At 48.5% G+C, this 18,221-nt stretch overlaps 1 protein-coding gene across 10 annotated transcripts; it reads right to left on the bottom strand.

Moving 5' to 3' along the window:
- Positions 1-721: 721 nt before the first annotated feature.
- Positions 722-16,471, bottom strand: Arfgap1 (ADP ribosylation factor GTPase activating protein 1). 10 transcript variants are annotated; one of them, XM_036184142.1, is made up of 17 exons: positions 16,360-16,471; positions 15,785-16,148; positions 15,579-15,633; positions 15,225-15,266; positions 12,662-12,750; positions 12,098-12,207; positions 11,619-11,790; positions 11,068-11,168; positions 10,279-10,365; positions 9,702-9,798; positions 7,051-7,107; positions 6,019-6,051; positions 5,076-5,105; positions 4,231-4,287; positions 3,717-3,776; positions 2,750-2,826; positions 722-2,158 (listed from the first exon to the last, which is right to left on the bottom strand). In XM_036184142.1, the coding sequence occupies exons 5-17, from the start codon at positions 12,719-12,721 to the stop codon at positions 1,822-1,824; spliced, it is 1,278 nt and encodes a 425-aa protein (XP_036040035.1). In that variant the 5' UTR covers positions 12,722-12,750; positions 15,225-15,266; positions 15,579-15,633; positions 15,785-16,148; positions 16,360-16,471; the 3' UTR covers positions 722-1,821. The 10 variants fall into 10 exon arrangements, with proteins under 10 accessions (XP_036040035.1, XP_036040034.1, XP_036040033.1 ...); XM_036184141.1 differs by lacking the exon at positions 15,225-15,266; XM_036184140.1 differs by lacking the exons at positions 15,225-15,266; positions 15,579-15,633.
- Positions 16,472-18,221: the final 1,750 nt, after the last annotated feature.

Here is an 18,221-nt window from a genome sequence, read left to right as displayed (position 1 = left end):
GAAGTACATGGCATGTGTTTGTCCATGTATACCAAAGGAAAAGAGTCCTCTAGAGTTTGTGTTTGTAGAATATAGTCTGGCAAGTCTCTCTCAGTCTCTCTCTGCCTCTCTCCCTCTCTCCCTCTCTCCCCCCCCCCCTCTCTCGGAGTTGTAGAAGTGGTCTGGAGGGTTCTGGGTTATGTTAGATCAAGCCCCAAAGTTTGCAGTCCCTAAACACAGTATCAGAGGAAACTACAGGTAGCTAGGGCCATTTCCCACTCCTCAAAAGGCCTAGAGCAGACAGCTTCCCAGACCAGAACCAACACATTTCATCCCCCTTATACAACCCTATATCTGAATAAGAGTCTCTGCTCTGGGGATACACCAGCACTGGTGTAGGTCCTTCCTTGACTTCTGACCAACTTTCTGTGTGCTCCCACAAATCCCATCGCTTCTCACCCTAAGTCTCTAACTCTGATCTCATCTAACTGTGGTTGCTCTGTCAGTCACAAGTCCTGGATATCTCCACTTGCTTCCTTAGCTGAGAGATGTTCTGTGACTTGACTACCTCCTTTCTGACCGAGTGCCATGTTCACTTGAGGATAAAGCACCTAGGTTCCCCAAACCTAAGGCCTACCAGTTCTGCAGAGAACTATGACTTCCCAAGGTGAGACAAGCACTGGAACCTTACGGCCCAGACAGCTCAACACTAGGAAACAGAAAACATGACACACACAAACCACACAGAGCTTCAGGTCATGCACTGCTGGTCAAACTGAGGGTCAAGACAGGAGTGGGTTTAAGGAGACAGAGACCCAGCTGGGCTCTCCAGCCACAGCACACAGCAGTCATGGAATCCTGGGAGGAAAAGGTTGTCACTCCAACCACTGATGGCACATGGGTCTCAACTGCAGTCTTCCACAAAGTCCGCAGGGAGGGAAATGGGGCTGTCTGGAGACATGACCTAGTGTGCTCTGACCCTGAGCACCCTGAGCAGGCTGGGAGAAGGCCTGGGCTGTCGCAGACATAATACATGGCAAAATACAAACAGGTGCTCTGACTGGATGGAGGGTCCCCATCAAGATGCCCCAACCCTGGGCAATGGCAATTGGCCCCTCAGCCTGCCCTCCATGTTCAGGCTCCTCTGCACCAGGTGGGAGTGACAGACAGGCTGACAATGCTCCCAACCCCCTTTACTCTCCTTTCCTCCTTTTTCAGCTATCCAGGACTGGCCAAGTTCAAGTCAGGTATCCAGGGAGGGCCAGAGCCCAAGCTGCCATGTGTGGCCATCTGCGGAGAGTTTGTCCCATGAGACTGAGGCTGGACAGGCTGATGCAGGAAAGGCAGAGGGTCACAAAGTGAGTTTCACAGCACAAGCCACAGGACGTGGACTTAGGTGAGGTGTCACAGGTGGCAGTGTGAGCTCCAGTATTGCTTCTGTCATTTCGTTTCCAGCTTTAAGACTCCAGGCGTTTTCTTCAAGGAAAAAAAAAAAAAAGAACTAGAGCAAACCTTTTAAGTTTTAAAAGACATTTCAACAAAAGCAGATGTCTGGCTTGGCTGACACTGCACAGTTCTGCAGTTCCAGGCTGTGCCATGGCTGCAGAGATAGTGCCTGGGTCCCAGAGTTCAGGAAGGCTGCTCAGAGGACCCAAGAGGCAGATGGATGGCATGTCCCCTGAGGCCTAAGAGAAAGCCACCCCACACCAGGCAGGCAGCACCGACTCAAGTCCTGCCTGAGCCACTGTCTTCACACTGAGGTCAAATGAAGGAGGAACAAGAAGGGTAAAGTGCAAACACAGCAGTCTCCCAGCAGAGCTGGGCCCAGATGCAGCAAGGCTCCTACCAGTTCTGGTTGTCCCAGCCCTCATCAGTGGCCGTAGATGGGGCGGCCTTCTTGGTGGCCTTTGCCCTGACCTCCCCACTGGCTCCCTCCCAGCTCTCCCAGCCATCACTATTGCTGTTCTTGTTGTTGGATGCAGAACCCGAGCCCCAAACATCCCAGCTGTCCGAGCTCCTCCTCCCTGTCGAGGCATCGGCGTAGGTCCAGCTGTCACTGCTTGGGGACTTGGCCTTGGAGGGCTCGGCACTCCCGAAGGTCTCCCAGAAGCTCTGGTCTATGGTGCTGTTCTGGGAGTTGTCTCCACTGCTGTTTTGGTAGCTGTGGCCCTCTAAGGGTCTATTATAGAGAGGAACAAAATCTCAATAGCTGTCACAGAAAGACACTTGCACTGCCTGTATCCATCAAGCTGCCCAATCTGCTCAGGTCTCAGGGGCTCCCTAGATTCACCACTTCAGAAGCCCAGCCTACATTTGACCAGGGTGTGGCAAATGCCTACAACGGCTCCATGCTCTCTCCCTAGCTAGACAGACTGCTGCCCTTTCAAGTGCCTCCTAGCCACCCTTGTAGGGTCAGAGTACCCAACTAAGTGAGGGACCCTTTTTTTCTGAGAGTTAATTTGGCCTTGGTAAGGGTCCACCCTGGTGCTGAGAGCACGGAACTTTTAGAAGGGATTGAGTTCCTCCTGCTACCTCAATCCATATTCCCAACCATCACCCAAACCACAGGGTATTTACTAGGGTGCTGGGAAAGAGCATGTAGCCTTCTGTCCATGAGCCAGGGGCTCTGGTGGTAAGGGTGAGAGGGCAGTCACTTTGTCTCTAGTAAAGGGCGATATGTACAACACTGGGCAGAGGGTGCTAGGTCAGGCCACCAGCTATCTCTCAGGAGCCCAAAGGACCCAGGGCCTGAGGTGGGGACATGGCCTACCTGTCCGATGTGTCTTCGGCTTTCCCAGAAAAAAAAGTAGTAACATCACGCCATCCCTTGCTGCCAACTCCCTGAACCTACAAGGAAACATGAAAAGAAGCCTGGGACCCCACTCTACATAGCACCTCTGGCTCTATAACATGAACAAAAATGGATATTGCTCTGCTGAGAAGACCTGGACAAAAACCTGGAGGAGTATCACATATAGATACATGCATACATATGTATACAGTAACACAGCAGCAGTGCTGAAGCAATACTCATTGTTGGCTGCCTAGTTAGATGCTTACAGCATCTCTCTCTACCTCCTCTGCAGAAGAAGTTCCTGTGATGGGTGGGACAACTCCAAATGGATAGTAAAAAGCATGGCCTTACGCCAGGAGGTGGTGGTGCCCCCGCTTTAATCCCAGCACTCAGGAGGCAGAGGCAGGTAGATCTCTGTGAGTTTGAGGCCAGCCTGGTCTACAAAGTGAGCTCCAGAACAACCAGAACTACACAGAGAAACCCTGTCTAGAAAATTACAAAAACCAAAACCAAAACCAAAACCATGGCATTCCCAATATCACACTCAACACTTTGAAGGTGTTCAAAAATTTCAAGCCACCACAGGCCTTGTCTTTACCACAAAGCAATGAAGGTCTTCAGGAGGTGTCCTCCACTGCCATCACATTGGGAAATCTGAGACACCACCCTCATTCCACCAGACGCTGAAGAGGTCACAGGACCAGAAACAGCTAACAAGAGCATTGGCACTTACCAAGGACAGGCCCACAGCAGCCAAGACAGAAAAGAAACACAGGTTAGTGGCTAGCAAGTCCCCAGTATCCAAGCTGTTTCCATATTCCTCAAGCCCTCAGAAATCAGAGGGCAGTGGCCACTGCCTCAGCTGGCCCAAGGCCCTGTGGGGCTCCAGTGTCTGGAATATGGAGACTGGCTTTGGCTGTGCAAGTCAGCAGGGTCACCCTACCTTGGATGCCAACTGAGAGACCCCACTGGACACATCATCAAAAATCCTTCCCTCCTTCACCTGCACAATTTAAAGGGCATTGTTAGGAGGACTGAAGCTTCAGAGTGCAGAGAGACCTGTCACATTAAGTTCCCCCAAGTTCTACCAGGAGCCCATCTGGCTTCAGCATCCTAAGACTCCTCACTACCAAGAGGACCCTGTGCCTTCCTGGAGGAGCCAACTGCTGTCCAGACTCCTGTTGTGAGGAAGGATGGGGACTACTGACTCCTCCCAGGGCTAACACCCTTCTGAAGATAAGCACCACTGCCTGTGGCCAAGCCACTGGGTAAAAAAGAAGAGCAAGTTCAGAGACACTCTTGGGAACTAACTGGAGGGACTAAGGAACCCAAGGCCACCCTTGGACCAGAGAAAATTATAGGCAAGATTTTGCTGATCTCCAATACACCCATTTCCCCAGTCAATAAAGAGCCTCAGTGGTACACATAAACACCTTAACCATTGGTGCCACCCATACCTTCTCCTGTGCAGGCTTGAGAACATTCTCATTCAGGCTGTGGCCCAACTCCGAAGCCTGTGAGAAGACATACTATGTGAGCTTTACATGCAGCAACATTAGTTGCTGGACAATAAGCACAAGACAGCACAAGCTTTGCCAACAGAAAGGAAGGCAGTGTGATGTGGCTACACATGAGAAGCAGGGTCATAGAAGTGACACCAGAATGGAAGAACCAAGATACGAAGGAAGCTCCCACACAATGCTAGAAGCAGCTCTGGCTCTAGTCCACAAGTAAGGAGGATAGACATGGATCTGCTAACTGCAGGCCTCTTCATCCATTTCCTGAAGCGGTCTCTGAATCTTACATGGAAGAAAAGCCTATGTGGGAGGCTTGGTGGAGAGATGGAAAAAAGGTTGGGGTAGAGCAGTAGCAGACAGTGGGTACAGCCTTTCCTGGTGCCACCATGGTTAATGGCCATGAAGCTTTGAGCCACATTAGGAATATGACCTGTCTGGACCTTAACCTTGAAGCAAGACCAGATAAAAAGGCTTGAAGGGGGATAATTCATTAACATAGGAAGGCTCTTTTCCAGCAGGGTGTGATTCCAGGAGTTATCTGGGTTGAGATAATTAGTCCATGAAATGAAAACTGAATTAAGCAGCCTTTCTCACCAGAGCCCACGGGGCCCAAACAACCTTGCTGAGGGAACATCTGGGCTGTGGCTCTTGGGGAAGATGAGCTTCCAGCACCAGCAGGTCAGGAGGTGACACTGGTGACCAAACACAAAGGGAGATGCAGCCAGGAGCAAAGCACATGCTCAGCATACATGAGGCAGCATGCACCAGCACAAACAGGGGTTTACCGGCTCTGATTGCTGCTTGTAACCCCAAAACTTGACCCAGTTGGCATGAAGGCAGTTACAGAGAAAGAGCAGGCAGTGGGAGTCGCATTAGCAATGCCCAGAAGTGCCAGAAAACACACCCCTCACCTTAACTTTTTTTTTTTAAAGAAGGGTCTCATAATGCAGCCCTTTAACAATCTTCAGCTACCTGACTGCTGGCATTACAGCTGTGTACCACCATACCCTTTTATTACCTGTATCAGAACCACACCAATCTACTTTGGACCCTGGCATCATTATTTCTCTGCTCCAAAATATCACAATCTAGACTCCAAAATATGCCTGAGGAGCCTAAGTCTAACTTAGAAGCTCTGAGGCAAAGCCAGGAAGGCTTCTCCAAGGGGGATCACTAGGGCTGCTGGGCTGGGAAGGCCAGAGAGGGAGAAATGCATATGGATAGAGAGAGTGCTGCAGGCCACAAGGGCCTAAGGCCCTGCCCACCTCACCATGGAGGACAGGTGACCAGAGCTCTAAGCATGGCAGAAAAGCACACTGCCAAGCTGAGATTGTCAATGCTGACCACACAAACCAAGCTGCCACGTAGGGATGTAGTGACTCTTTTCCAGCTGAACAGCCCAAGGCTGAGAGCCATGGCCTAGACAATTCTTCCCATATAAGGCAGTTATGGCACAGTGGCTTCATGTCTATCAGTGGCTGTGGTAGATGAGGAAGCCCTGAACACAGGAAGCCCCCTTCTCGAAGCAGCTGGAGGCACTGAGGTATCACAGTGACACATGAGGACTGAGGAGGAGGAGGAAGAGGAGGAGGAAAAGGGGGGAGGGGGAGGGAGAGGATCTTCTTCAGTAGGAGCTCAGAACCTGAGCATTTAGCCCAGAATGCTTCCAGACACTGCATATAAGACTGAAGAATTTTAAAACAGAGAATAAAAGCTTCCCCCTTTTACCTTTTGACTTGCTTGGGATCCAAATTTTGTAGCCTAAAAAGGAAAAAGCCAGCATTTTGTAGTCAAATGTCTTGACCCTGATCATAAGGCTTTATCTATATGGGGCCCAAGTGGAGTTAGTTCCAGAACTCCCTCCTGGCAAGCACCCAGGCAGTCAGCACCAACCTGGCAACAGTTCTAAGGGACCAAGTTGCCTGGCTTAGCAGATGCTGTAACAAGCCCACAAACTGCTGGGAATAGGACATGTTTGGGCCTAGTAGCCACCACTCCCCTACTTGTTCAACATGTGGGCAGCGTAGTATCTAACTTATCTAGACATAAAGAACCGCTGACACTTGAGAAAAGTAGGCCTGTCTACAGATGCCCAAGCTGGAAGACAACTAGACCTCCCCTGGCCCCAGCCCTTCTAGAGATGAGGAAACACACCTTCTCAGCAGCCAGCAACTTCTCCATGGCAAATGGGCAGGAAGGTAGATACAATGGCTTCCAGCTTGTTTGGATGGCTATGGACACTATTGGTCAGGTTCTTGTGGACCAGAGGGCCAATTTACCTCTATCCCTGTTCCTCTTAATACCATGACCACACAGCCCAACCCCAGGCTGAAAGCCTGTACCTTCTGGTTTCTTCCTATCAGTGCTTGCCAACTCACTGCCAGAGTCAGACATGCTCCCTATGCAGCAAGGTCTCTCCCAACAAGGACTTTCAAGTTCTCCTCTCATTGTAAGTAAAGTGAGGGAGAGAAGCTAGACTATCCCAATACTACTCTTAAGACCTAAAGGAAAAATTCAGGCACAGGTACCCATCAACTATTCACTAGGATTGTGTCTGACTCCACCCACACGAAGTCAAGTCAACCTCTGCAAGTAGTTTGTCCCTGACACACACAAACCACCTTCTGCTACAGTAAGTGTTCCTGGGCCATCTTGCAGTGGACAAGACCCCATGCTTGTATGTTAGAAGGGGGCCCGTATGTGGAAGAACCCCAGGGCCCTAGGCCAGTGGCAGACAGCATACACCCCAGAGTTACTTACACCCTCCTTCGCTGCAGAAGCAAACTTGCTCGCCCCAGTGGTAAAACTGCTCCAGCCCTGAGAAGACAACACAGAATAGTGGAGCATGGCTTTTCTAGACCTTGTACATGCCATACTCTTTTTTTTTTTTGGTTTTTCGAGACAGGGTTTCCCTGTGTAGCTTTGCGCCTTTCCTGGAACTCACTTGGTAGCCCAGGCTGGCCTCGAACTCACAGAGATTCGCCTGGCTCTGCCTCCCGAGTGCTAGGATTAAAGGCGTGCGCCACCACCGCCCGGCATATGCCATACTCTTAACACTTCAGCACAGCAAGGCTCCACAGAAGGCACATCAAACACCTCTATGGCTCTTGTGACCAGCCGATTGCTGTAGTATCCACACTCCCCTTGCCAGCTGCAGCATACAGAACACTTTAGTATTGTCCTTCCCAAGAGGAAGGACTCAAACACCAACCATAGCACAGGATGGCTACCACGCCTCTTGGGCAAATATAAAGGGTGTCAGCAAAGCTGCACTCACTTCTTTCCTTACTCCTTCCTGCCTCCCAGGAGCAGACAGTGGTAGGAAAAGGCCTTCCTCTAAATTCAAAGTTATTTCCTCACCAATACCTTCCAAAGTAAATTAAAGCTACTTCAATATAAAAACATTCCACTTAAACCACAACTGGCTTTTGTCTCCATAAGATAGTGCAGAGAAACCGATATACTTTAGGAGACATCTATATCTATTGGTGTTCCTTAGAAAAGGTGATCAGCAGAAGACAGGGAATACAGCTTGCAAATAATGAGGAGCTTTAAATAAAGCTCTACAGGGCCTGACATGGTGGTGCACACCTTTAACCCCAGCACTTGGGAGGCAGTGGCAGGTTGATCTCTGAGTTCAAGGCCAGATTGGTCTACAAAATGAGTTGTCAAAAAAAAAAAAAAAAAAAAAAAAAGAGAGAGAGAGAGAGAGAGCTCTCAATAGCAACATGCTTTATGATAAAAGCCTGCTTTTCCGTCCTAAAGACCCAGTGTGACAGCAGGAAAATGACTGTCACTGCCACAGTCCTACAATGACACTCCCTGGGGGCAAAGAGGCAGTTTAAAGCAAATCTTCAGTTTTTGAGACAGGTTCTCCCTCTGTAGCCCAGGGTGGCTCACTGCAATCTTCCTGCTTCAGCCTCCCCAGTGCTCGGGCTACAGGTGCACATTGCAATTTGACTTCAGTTTTAAAACAATTTTTGAGCCAGGCATGGTGGCTCATGCTTGTAATCCCAATATGCAGGAGGATGGAGCAGGCAAAACATTGCAAATCTGAGACCAGCTTGGTCTACATGAGTTCAAGGAAGCCACACAGAGCTACAAGCAAGACTCTGTCTCAAAAAAAAAAAAAAAAGGGTAAAAGATTCATACATTCATGATACAAAAGAAGAGGGTGATGCTGGTCTTTTATCTGTGCCTGTCAGTCTAGACTCCAGTGCAAAGAAGATCCCTGAATTCTGCCCCTTTTCACAGTAAGAATTTATTCCTCTTCTGCATTGTGCTTATTCATTCGTATTTTGAAGATCTGGTGTCAGTGTAAAAAGCCTTTCCTCCTCCTTCCTCCCCCCCCCCCCGGTTTTTTTTTGTTGTTGTTGTTTTTGAGACAGGGTTTCTCTGTGTAATTTTGGTGCCTGTCCTGGATCTCGTTCTGCAGACCCGGCTGGCCTTGAACTCACAGAGATCCACCTGCCTCTGTCTCCCGAGTGCTGAGATTAAAGGCCTGTGCCACCTCCGCCCGGCGCCTTTCCTCTTTCTTTTTTGTTGTTGTTTTTGTTTTTCAAGACGGGGTTTCTCTATGTAGTCCTCATTGTCCTGGAACTTGACACTGTGTCCTGTAACACAGGAGGCACTCTGTAGACCACGCTAGCTTTGAACTCAGAGATCCGCCTGCCTCTGCCTCCCAAGTGCTGGGATTAAAGGCGTGCACCACCACATCTGGCCTATTTCTTCCTCTTTTCACTTGCAGCACCCAGGAATGGATGTATCATCTGACACTTAACAGCAGCCCCTGCCAGCCCATCAGGATGCTTGCATTTATGATTACTACAGAACACAACACTGCAATGAACAAAAGTAGCTTTAAAAGGATTAGTTTCCTTGGAAAAGCAAGCCTAAGACACCAGACCCTGAACTTCTGACCTGGAGCTTCCAAGTTGCCTTGAAAGCAGACAAATGGCCCCAAACCCAAGCACCACACTCCAGCAGAATGCCAGAACCTTGGGCAGTCTCTGCTCGGGGCCTCACTTCCTGAGTCAGCCTACCTAACACAGGCCAGGAGGCTAGGTCAGCCTTCCACTGAACTCAGGACATGACCTGGAGATAAGAAGTACACAGGCTCCATAGAAAACTTTTAGTGCTTTGAGGAAATCTACCTTGGTAAATTTGAAATACATGTTTTATGGTCAGAGTAAGTAAGTAAGTGGCCGCATACATCTGGGATATGAATAAAAGGCCATCTTTTAAAAGAAACATTCACTGAAGGTAAACAAGAAGGGGCCTTTAATCAGATCCAAGGGTATGGTGCCCCAGGAATACCCACTCTGTCCATGAAGGGTCCTCCTTGTCTTGGTACTAGACAACCCCTCTGGTGGCCATGCCTGCCACAGGAGGCACTCTTCAGGTCTCCTTACCGAGTACAGGGATGACATGGCATTGTTGAGGAAGTCATCTTCTCTCTTCTGAGGTGGCACTGTGTTCCCAAACCCTACATAGCGATTCTCCTGAGCCCTGAGAATAAACAGACATTACTAGCCACAGCCATAAATTTTGCCACTCAACAGAGAGACACTGGCCAGCAGGAGAGGTGCCTCCTGCCTCTCACAGGACATATTGCATTCTGCACAATGGGAACAGGAGCTATATAGATACTTTTTACCACATGACCTGAGGTTCCTCAGCAAGACCCAGTCCCAATAAGTGGGGTTACTGGAAAGCATCATTTATAGGCCAGGGAGATTCCAGGAAGAAAATGCATCATCTTAATATTGGGGTTTCTTCATATTCAAAACCTCCATTCAGACCTGGGCCATCTTGGAGCTTACCATAAGTGAACCCTGGATTACAAACATTGTGGACACATATAGAAGGAGTGGGCCCAGCCTACCCTAAAGGAAAGAGTCCCAACCCAATGGAGTAAACCCCTGCAGAGTGGTCTGTCAAAGATGCCCTCAGCTGCCTGTTTGCTATCCCTGGCTTGAGAGGCCTTACCCCTGATAGGAGCCCAGGTCATCATTCAGCCAATCTTCAAAAGCCTTGTCCCCAGAGGCAGTCACATTCTGTGGCTGACCAGAGGGTCTGAAATAGAAAGTTAAAGGCCAGTAAGGCCTTGACAACACCAAATGAAACCACACAGTATTTGTGACAAGAACCTTTCATATCATATATGGGGTTAAGCAGCAACCAGCTCTGACCCACAGGCTGCTCAGCCACATCTGAGTACAGTGGTTCTCTGCTCCAGTCTAACAGCAGCTGACAGTGAATTCTGTACTTGCCAGGAATGGCCGTAAGGGCTCAGAGCTGGGAAGGAAGACTGAAGCCATCAGCGGTGCTAGGACCTTCTGATGAAGTTCTGCAGGACCTGGGAGTGTCATCTAGTACACTGTGCCTCATCCACCTTACACCAGCCTCCAGAGGGGACACTCTTCACAGTGGAACGTGGTGTGCACAACAGGAATCTATACCATCTTGGGGACTATTCTATGGTATGACCATATGGCAAAAAAGACACAACCCACATCCCCACAGGTACTGTTCATAGGGTTGTACAACACACACACAGGGTTGTATGAATCAACCCTCCTGCAGAACAGGGTGAGATGCTACTTCTTATTTGGGGTAAATTTTTATTAGAAGTTTGCACTGTTTCAGAAATGTTAAAAAGCTACTTTTCACTGACTTCTGGAAATAGATGACAATTGGAGCTCTTTCCACAAGTGGAGGAAATGAGGTTCCTATGGGAATCCTAAGCTACCACTACCAGCAGGTCAGAGGAGCTACCGGTGGGCAGTGGACTGCAGCATCTTGGGCTGAGGTGGGGTCCAGTTCTGTGCAGGTGATGACTCCAGAGACCACTCTCTACCTTCGGCCAAAGTAGCCACCTAACAAGATGACACAAGACATAAGGGGATATACCATCAACTCAAGCACGTCCAACCCTACATGCCAGTACCGCAAAGCCATGAACTAGGGCTCTTATGAAGATGAGAGTGTCAGTGACCTTGTGGCCACTATGGTTGCAACTTTAAATGCACAAGGACTCATTAATTTGACCCTCAATCTGAGGAAGGCCAAATTCTCAGAGGGTCTGCAAAATGAACTAGTCTAAGACACTATGATCACATAGGTCCCTGTGGTCAAGAAAAGCCTGCCCTAGGTTTAGTGAAGGCCACTTGTCCTTGTCTGTTCTTGGACATATATGGCCTCTACAGATGTTGAAAGTGACAAAAGAGATCTGTCTCCCAAAGCCACTAAAGCCAGATTCTGGCCACTATGAAAATGTGTGCTATTCATTCACCTCTGTGTGTGAAGCAAGCTAGATTAGTCCTTACCTTATCCCTAAAGAGTGCTGCGGCTCTGCTGCTATACTTGTCCTGCAAGGACCAGTTAGGCTCATAGTCCTCTTGTGCCTCCAGGAATTCTCGGAACTTAGCATTCCCACCAGCCTTCATCTTCTCAAGCTCAATGTCCTTCCATTTGTCCATTGTAACAGAGCGGACAAAGCTAGAAATCAGATATCTGATCTGATTACCAAGTATGAGGGGCCCCAAGTAGCCTCCCAACCTAAGATCGCATCCTGAGCTAGATACAGGTGCTCCCTGTATTGAGGCAGAAGCCAAAAGAAGCTTCATGAAGGCAAGCTGGACAACAGCTGATAATCTTGGCAGGTGTTAGTGGAGTGAAGACCATCTAACAAGGTAGAAAACAGCTCCCTAACATCCTGTCAGACAGCAGTTTGGGCAGCAGGCCCCACAATACAGAAAGTAGAACAGATGCAGGATGTGCAGGAGCTAAGTTGCAGAACACTAACCTGAGGTGCACCCCAAGCCCACGGTGTCTCCCAGAGCATTCCAGGCAGATCCAGATGCCATAAGTCACGCTGACCCACTGAGGATTAAATGCACCACACTCAAAGCAAACCTGCAAAGGGAGCCATACGCAACTCACCAGGCAGCTCAGGGTAGGGTTAGGACCCCAAAGATGTCCCAAAAGGATGCAGAAGAGGAGCAGGCCACATGTGCAAAGACTGAACTAAAGAGCTAGTACTAATAAGCCGGACAGGGCTGCTCAGGTTGGTCAAAGGATGTGGGTTCAGGACAAAGCTGGAGATGGCATAAGCTGCCCAGAAACTGGCATAAAGATAAAGAACCTCTCATAAGAAAAATGTTCAGAAAGGAGACCGAGCATCCTCAGCATAACCTGAGCAGCGTGACAGAAGTCCCTCTCCCTACTGCCACATGAGTGAGCACTGAGAACAGCTGGCTGCTCCCCTATGACATGATCCATCTCTCCAAGGAGGGACACAACCATAGCTGCATCTGACACCAAGACATTCACCAGCCTACCCAAGCCCAGTCCAAAGGTTCACACTCACATTGTTCTCATCCTGTGCTCTGACTTCTTTAAGTACTTTTCTGGTTCTTGGACTGGCCATGGTACTTCAAGGAGGAAAACAAACCCTTACTATAAAAGAAGGAAAATGAATTGGCAATGCAATAACATTACATAATGATGACTTCATAATATCTGCCACAAAACTGCTGATCTGACAGTGGTAGTCCTACACAGTACAGGAGCCACTTACCAAGGAGACACTTCACATGGGAGGAGGGTATCTCAGGCTACAACCAGCAGTAAGTAGTCAGGAATGAAGTATAAGTTCAGCCACTATGTGCTACCAGGCAGCATACTAGCTAAAAAAAACCCTGTCATTTTGTGATAAAACTCACAAGGAGTAACCTTACAAAACACATGAAGATTAGCAACTAAATCTGCTTCCCCATTAAAAAGGGCAGCTCACTGATGGAAGAGAGTATTCTATACTTCCTACCTTTCCACCAGCTCTCCAAGTTGGTGTAGGAAGCCCTCAGGCTGCAACAAGGGCCAAGGAAGTCTTCCTGGCAATGGTGTTAAGTCTGTAAATAGGTCCTCTATGAGGACATCCTGACAGATAAACGTGAAATAATAGGATACAACAATGACCATAGACCACTGCCTGGTGCCTTTGGTGGGAACAGAAATGAGGCTCAGCTAAAGAGATAAGCTCACTTCCATTTTTAATATTCTCTTCCTTCCTTCTTTTGTTTATACCTGTCCATCCACATGTATGCCTGTGTACACATGTGGAGACCAGAGGAGGACACAGGTTGTCTTCTACAGATTTCCATCCTATGCCCTTGGGATACTGAACTTGGAGCTCGGCTGAAAACAAGCTTCCATAATCTTCCTATTTCCATCCTCCAATGCTGGGGTTGGAAATGGGCATGGCATGTGCAGCCATGACAGGCTTTTGTGCATGCCATGTGCAGCCATGACAGGCTTTTGTCCATGCCATGTGCAGCCATGACAGGCTTTTGTGTAGGTACTAGAGATTTGAACTCAAATCTTCATGCATACATAGAAAGTGCTCTTACCCCATGAACTGTTTCACTAGTCACTATTCTTTTCTCACATCTGCCAGTTTCAGCAATGTTTAGCTTTAACTGGTGGTCCTTTTAATTCAGGACTATGAAAATAAAGCAAAAGCAACAGACTGTGCCAACCACAAGGCTGGACGTAAACTAGTCCCAGTACTATTCATATACCAGCACTGAGGAAGCTGGAGGCAGGACCTGGGCCTCTAGCCATTCCCCTTGCCAGCCCATCAGTCAGGTGTGGTCTTTCCAGAACTCATCCATTGCAATGGACCCGTGCTGTTTCCTCTAATTCACAGGGCAAACACATACAAAAAACAGGTGAGCACTTTCTCTGACAAAAGCTACAGGTTTTTGGTATTTCACCTCGCTACATACTTGCTGTTAAGACTGAAAATGAAAACATAAAAAAAAAAAAAAAAACCACAACAAAAAGCCTCTGTCCTAGATCCCATATTTCATTTTGAATTTAAGTCTGAAGAAATATGGTGTTCAGTAAAGGGAATCTTGACTCTCAACCCACCAATTCTCCTGCATCTTAAAATTTCTATCTTTTAGCATGACTAGGATCCCCTTCTTTCTGATGTTAGGAAATATTTGTTTTCTGCAACTGTTTGAAACTAAATTCTAGTTCACTCTAGCTTCCTTTTACTGTGTTAACTACATGTTAGAATGGCACTCTAAAACCACAAACACACAAATGCAGGCTCCTGCATGTAGGACTCGGGCCCTAGCATGACTCATTCAGACAGAACAGTTAGCACCCCAATCATATACTCATGCACACCCCCAGACAGTTCAGAGCATTTAGGAAGACAGAGGTAGATCTGAGTTTACAAAGCGCTCTGCATTCTTCTCCAGTAACTACATGAATAGCCATCAACAAGACCAATGCAGATTTCTGTACTCAATCTCAATATTCAAAGCACTGCGTCTGCCCTCAGAGGCTCGCAACTACACAACAGAGACAAAGGCAAGAAGTCAGCATCTCGGGAAATGGCTCTACACTTCTCACTGTGTAAAATAAATAAAGGACATTTACAGCTACAGGAGAAAGTAGACGACTTGGCTTGGATTTTGTTTGGTTTTTGAGACAGGGTTTTTCTACATAGCCTTAGCTGTCCTGGAACTCACTATTGCAGACTAGGCTGGCCTCAAACAGAGATCTGCCTGCCTCTGCTTCCCAAGTGCTGGGATTAAAGGTGTGTACCATAATCCCTGGCTTGGTTTGGATTGAAGGAACTCTCCTGTGTGGCAAACTTTGGGTATTAGTGAGTAATTACTTATCTTAATGTTGTTTAATAACATGAAAACAAGTATCTCCTCACTTTCACCAGCCTAAATATGGCTCAAAAAAGGTTCAAGAATCCTTTTTTTAAAAAACATTTCTTTCTTAGGTGTGTGTATAATGTGTCCACAGTACATGCCTAGACGTCTAGAAGATGGGAGTCAGCTATCTCTTTCCACCATGTGAGTTCCAGGGATCAAACTCAGGTAGTCAGTCTTGGTGGCAAGTGCCCTTACCTGGTAATCCATCGCTCACCCACTCCTAAGAATTCTTAACAGCTGAAATAAAAAACGACAAAATACTCTCCCTTCAAGCACACATAACCAGTAAATAATGAAGCAAATAAGGATATTTTCAGACTTTACTAAGCTACATGTCACACTACAGAGCATTTGGTTCTTAAAGTGGGACATGATGAACTTTTGAGGTCAAAACACCTGGGGACATAGCATGGCGCTAAGGTTACAGTATGGGTGATAAGGAGAAATACTAATTGTCTTTCTCAGAACTGCTCAAAGCACACAAAGAACCCATGTCTAAGTTATGCTTCTTCCCTTTGAAGAACAGGTAGTTTCAGAACATCACCTTACCCAGGACTAAGTAGGGTTCCGTTGCTGCCAACACAGCACAGCATAAATAGGAAGCCTGAAACAGAGCGGATTATTTCTGACGTGTAAGCACATCTTTCTAAACCCAAGTAAAACTGAGAAAAAGTTTAGAAGGCTAGTCCTTTAGGGGTTTTATTGTTTGTTTTGTTGGTGGTGGTTTATTTTTCCTCTTTCGGCAAAGTACTCACTTCAAAGGCCAAGAAGGAAAATGATCAACAAGCTGAGGCTAGGGAGTCTGGCTTCCTGGCACCTCTGGACAGAATCTTCTTTCGAAGTGAAGAGCAGCGGCCCTTTCCCGGGAAACTGGGCTGTGCAGAACCCACAGCGCCCGAGATCGCCGAGTGACCACGTAGATCCAAGTAACCGCTAGGCTGAAGAGAGGTAGGCTCAGAGGCCGAGGGGTCTGGACCGCCGCGGCGAGGAGGTCCGCTCACGCAATGGGGCGGCCGCTGGGGACCGAGAAGGGCAGCCTCACACAGGGATCCTGGAGTTTGGGGTCCCAGGAACAGGAACGTCACAGGTCGGGGGTCTGGAGAGTCCGGGGCCAGGAAGCTAGGGAATGGGAGGAAAGGGGCGCGGGAGGAACCGGGAGCGGTGAAGTCAGGGATGAAGAATGGGGGCGTCGGACAGTAGGGGTATTAGGGGACCAGGGCCTAGGGCCGCAGTATCGAGGATTAGAGGACCAGGAACCCGGTAAACTGAGAACCAGAAGGTCATGGAACTGAGGGTCCGCGGGTCCCGGGTGTCCGGGCCGCGAGCTCACCTGCTGCCCTCAGGGGGTCGGGTCCGGCCGAGTTGCCCAGCTGGACTGGGTCAGATTCCCCCACCAGCCGCCAGCAGCTTCCGGCTACGTCGGGCTTCGAAAGGACTCATGGGAGGCCTGCGTGGTGGTACTTCCGCTTCCGTGCGCGAGCCCCGAAGCGTGGCTTTCTTCCGGTCTGTCCAGCCCTTGGGCCTTGAGCCGAGTTTGCCGGAGAGCTCCGGCGTGGGCGGTGCTGCATAGCAAGGCAGAGCGGATGGATCCGGGTAGCAGTCCCGCCAGCCGGGCTTCTGAGGAATCCACGATGCGGCCCGAGGCTGGACCGGAGCAAAGACCTGCCCGCGGCCACTGTCAACTCGAACTGCGGACTCGTCGTTTAAAATAGACTTGGGCCGGCTATTCTGGTCAAATCACTTAGGTTAATTGGCTGGTGGTTTTTAGCTTTATATACACTTTGGGCCTGTCTGTGCATTGTATTCCTTCCTCATCGACTGCTTGACTTTCTTTCTGTTTTTTTTTTGTTTTTCGAGATGGGGTTTCTTTATAACCTTGGCTGTCAGCCTGGCCTCGAACTCAGATCTGACTGGCTTTGCCTCCTGAGTGCTGGGACTTAAAGGCGTGCGCCACCACCGCCCGGCTCCGCACCGGTTTGACTTTCAGATTGACCAAACCAAACCAAACCCACCTGCAACAAAACGTACAGTGAGGCATTTTGTCAAATACATACGATACGGTTGGTACCCGTACCACCGTCGGGGATAGTGCGTCCCTTCTTCCATCCACTGTTGGAGTTTCTGTCACAGGTTCAGAACTTTGTATAAATAGAATAACGAAAAATGTAGTGTTAGATGACTTATCCAGAGCCCGATTTTGTGGCTTGAGACAGGCTCTCACACTGTAGCCCAGTTTAGCTTGGAACTCGAGGACCTTCCATGACAGTACTTTCTTCCGCAGACTCTCAGGAGACTGGGAAGAGGAGCTGTTTCTGATGAAACTCCAAATGGGCTGACCTGCCCCCTGGAGGCCATGATTCTTGAGTTCTGTGACAGACAAAAATGTAGGGTGCAGACCTGGGCTGTTCCCACCCATGGCCTTCAGGTCAGGCTGGCTGAAAAGCTGCTTGGCAGGCGGGAGCAAGCAGACCTGACCTATAGGTAGGTGGTCCAGAAGTACCTTGGCCGGTGTAGGTTGTGGTTCTCAGGCTATCCCCATCCTGATCAAGTCATCTATCTCTTCCTCTTTGTGTTTGCTAGTTTTGTGTCAGCTTGATACAAACTAGCCGTTTGAGAGGAGGGAGCCTCAAATGCAAAAATGCCTCCAGAACAGTGTTTTTCAACCTTAATGCTGGGAACTTTTAGTATAGCTTCTCATGTTGTGGTAACCCCCAACCACAAAATTATTTTGTTGCAATTTGGCTACTGTTATGAATTGTAATCTGATGTTCAGCCCCAAAACAAAGGGTCATAACCTGCAGGTTGAGACCTGATGCTCTAGAAAATCAGGCTGTAATCAGGCAAGCCTGGAGAGCATTTTCTTAATTAGTGATTGATGTAGAAGGGCCCAGCCCATTGCGAGTGATACTACCCTGGGCTGGTGGTCCTGGGTGCTGTAAGAAGCAGGCTGAGCAAACCATGAGGAACAAGCCAGTAAACAGCCTTCTTTCATGGCCTTTGCGTCAGCTCCTGCCTCCACATTGCTGCCCTGTGTGAGTTCTCCTGATTTTCTTCAATGATGATGAGTGATGTGGAAGCTAAGCCAGATAAACCCTTTCCTCCCCAAGTTGTTTTTGGTCACATTTGTCACAGAAATAGTGACTAACCCTAACTAAAACACTGCTTCAGGAAGCACCAGTGCCTGTATCAAAC

Source organism: Onychomys torridus, chromosome 4, assembly GCF_903995425.1.
Source record: "Onychomys torridus chromosome 4, mOncTor1.1, whole genome shotgun sequence".
In the NCBI taxonomy this organism is placed as follows: domain Eukaryota; kingdom Metazoa; phylum Chordata; class Mammalia; order Rodentia; family Cricetidae; genus Onychomys; species Onychomys torridus.
Note: the sequence above shows the minus strand (reverse complement) of the source record. Positions and strands in the feature narration are given on the sequence as shown.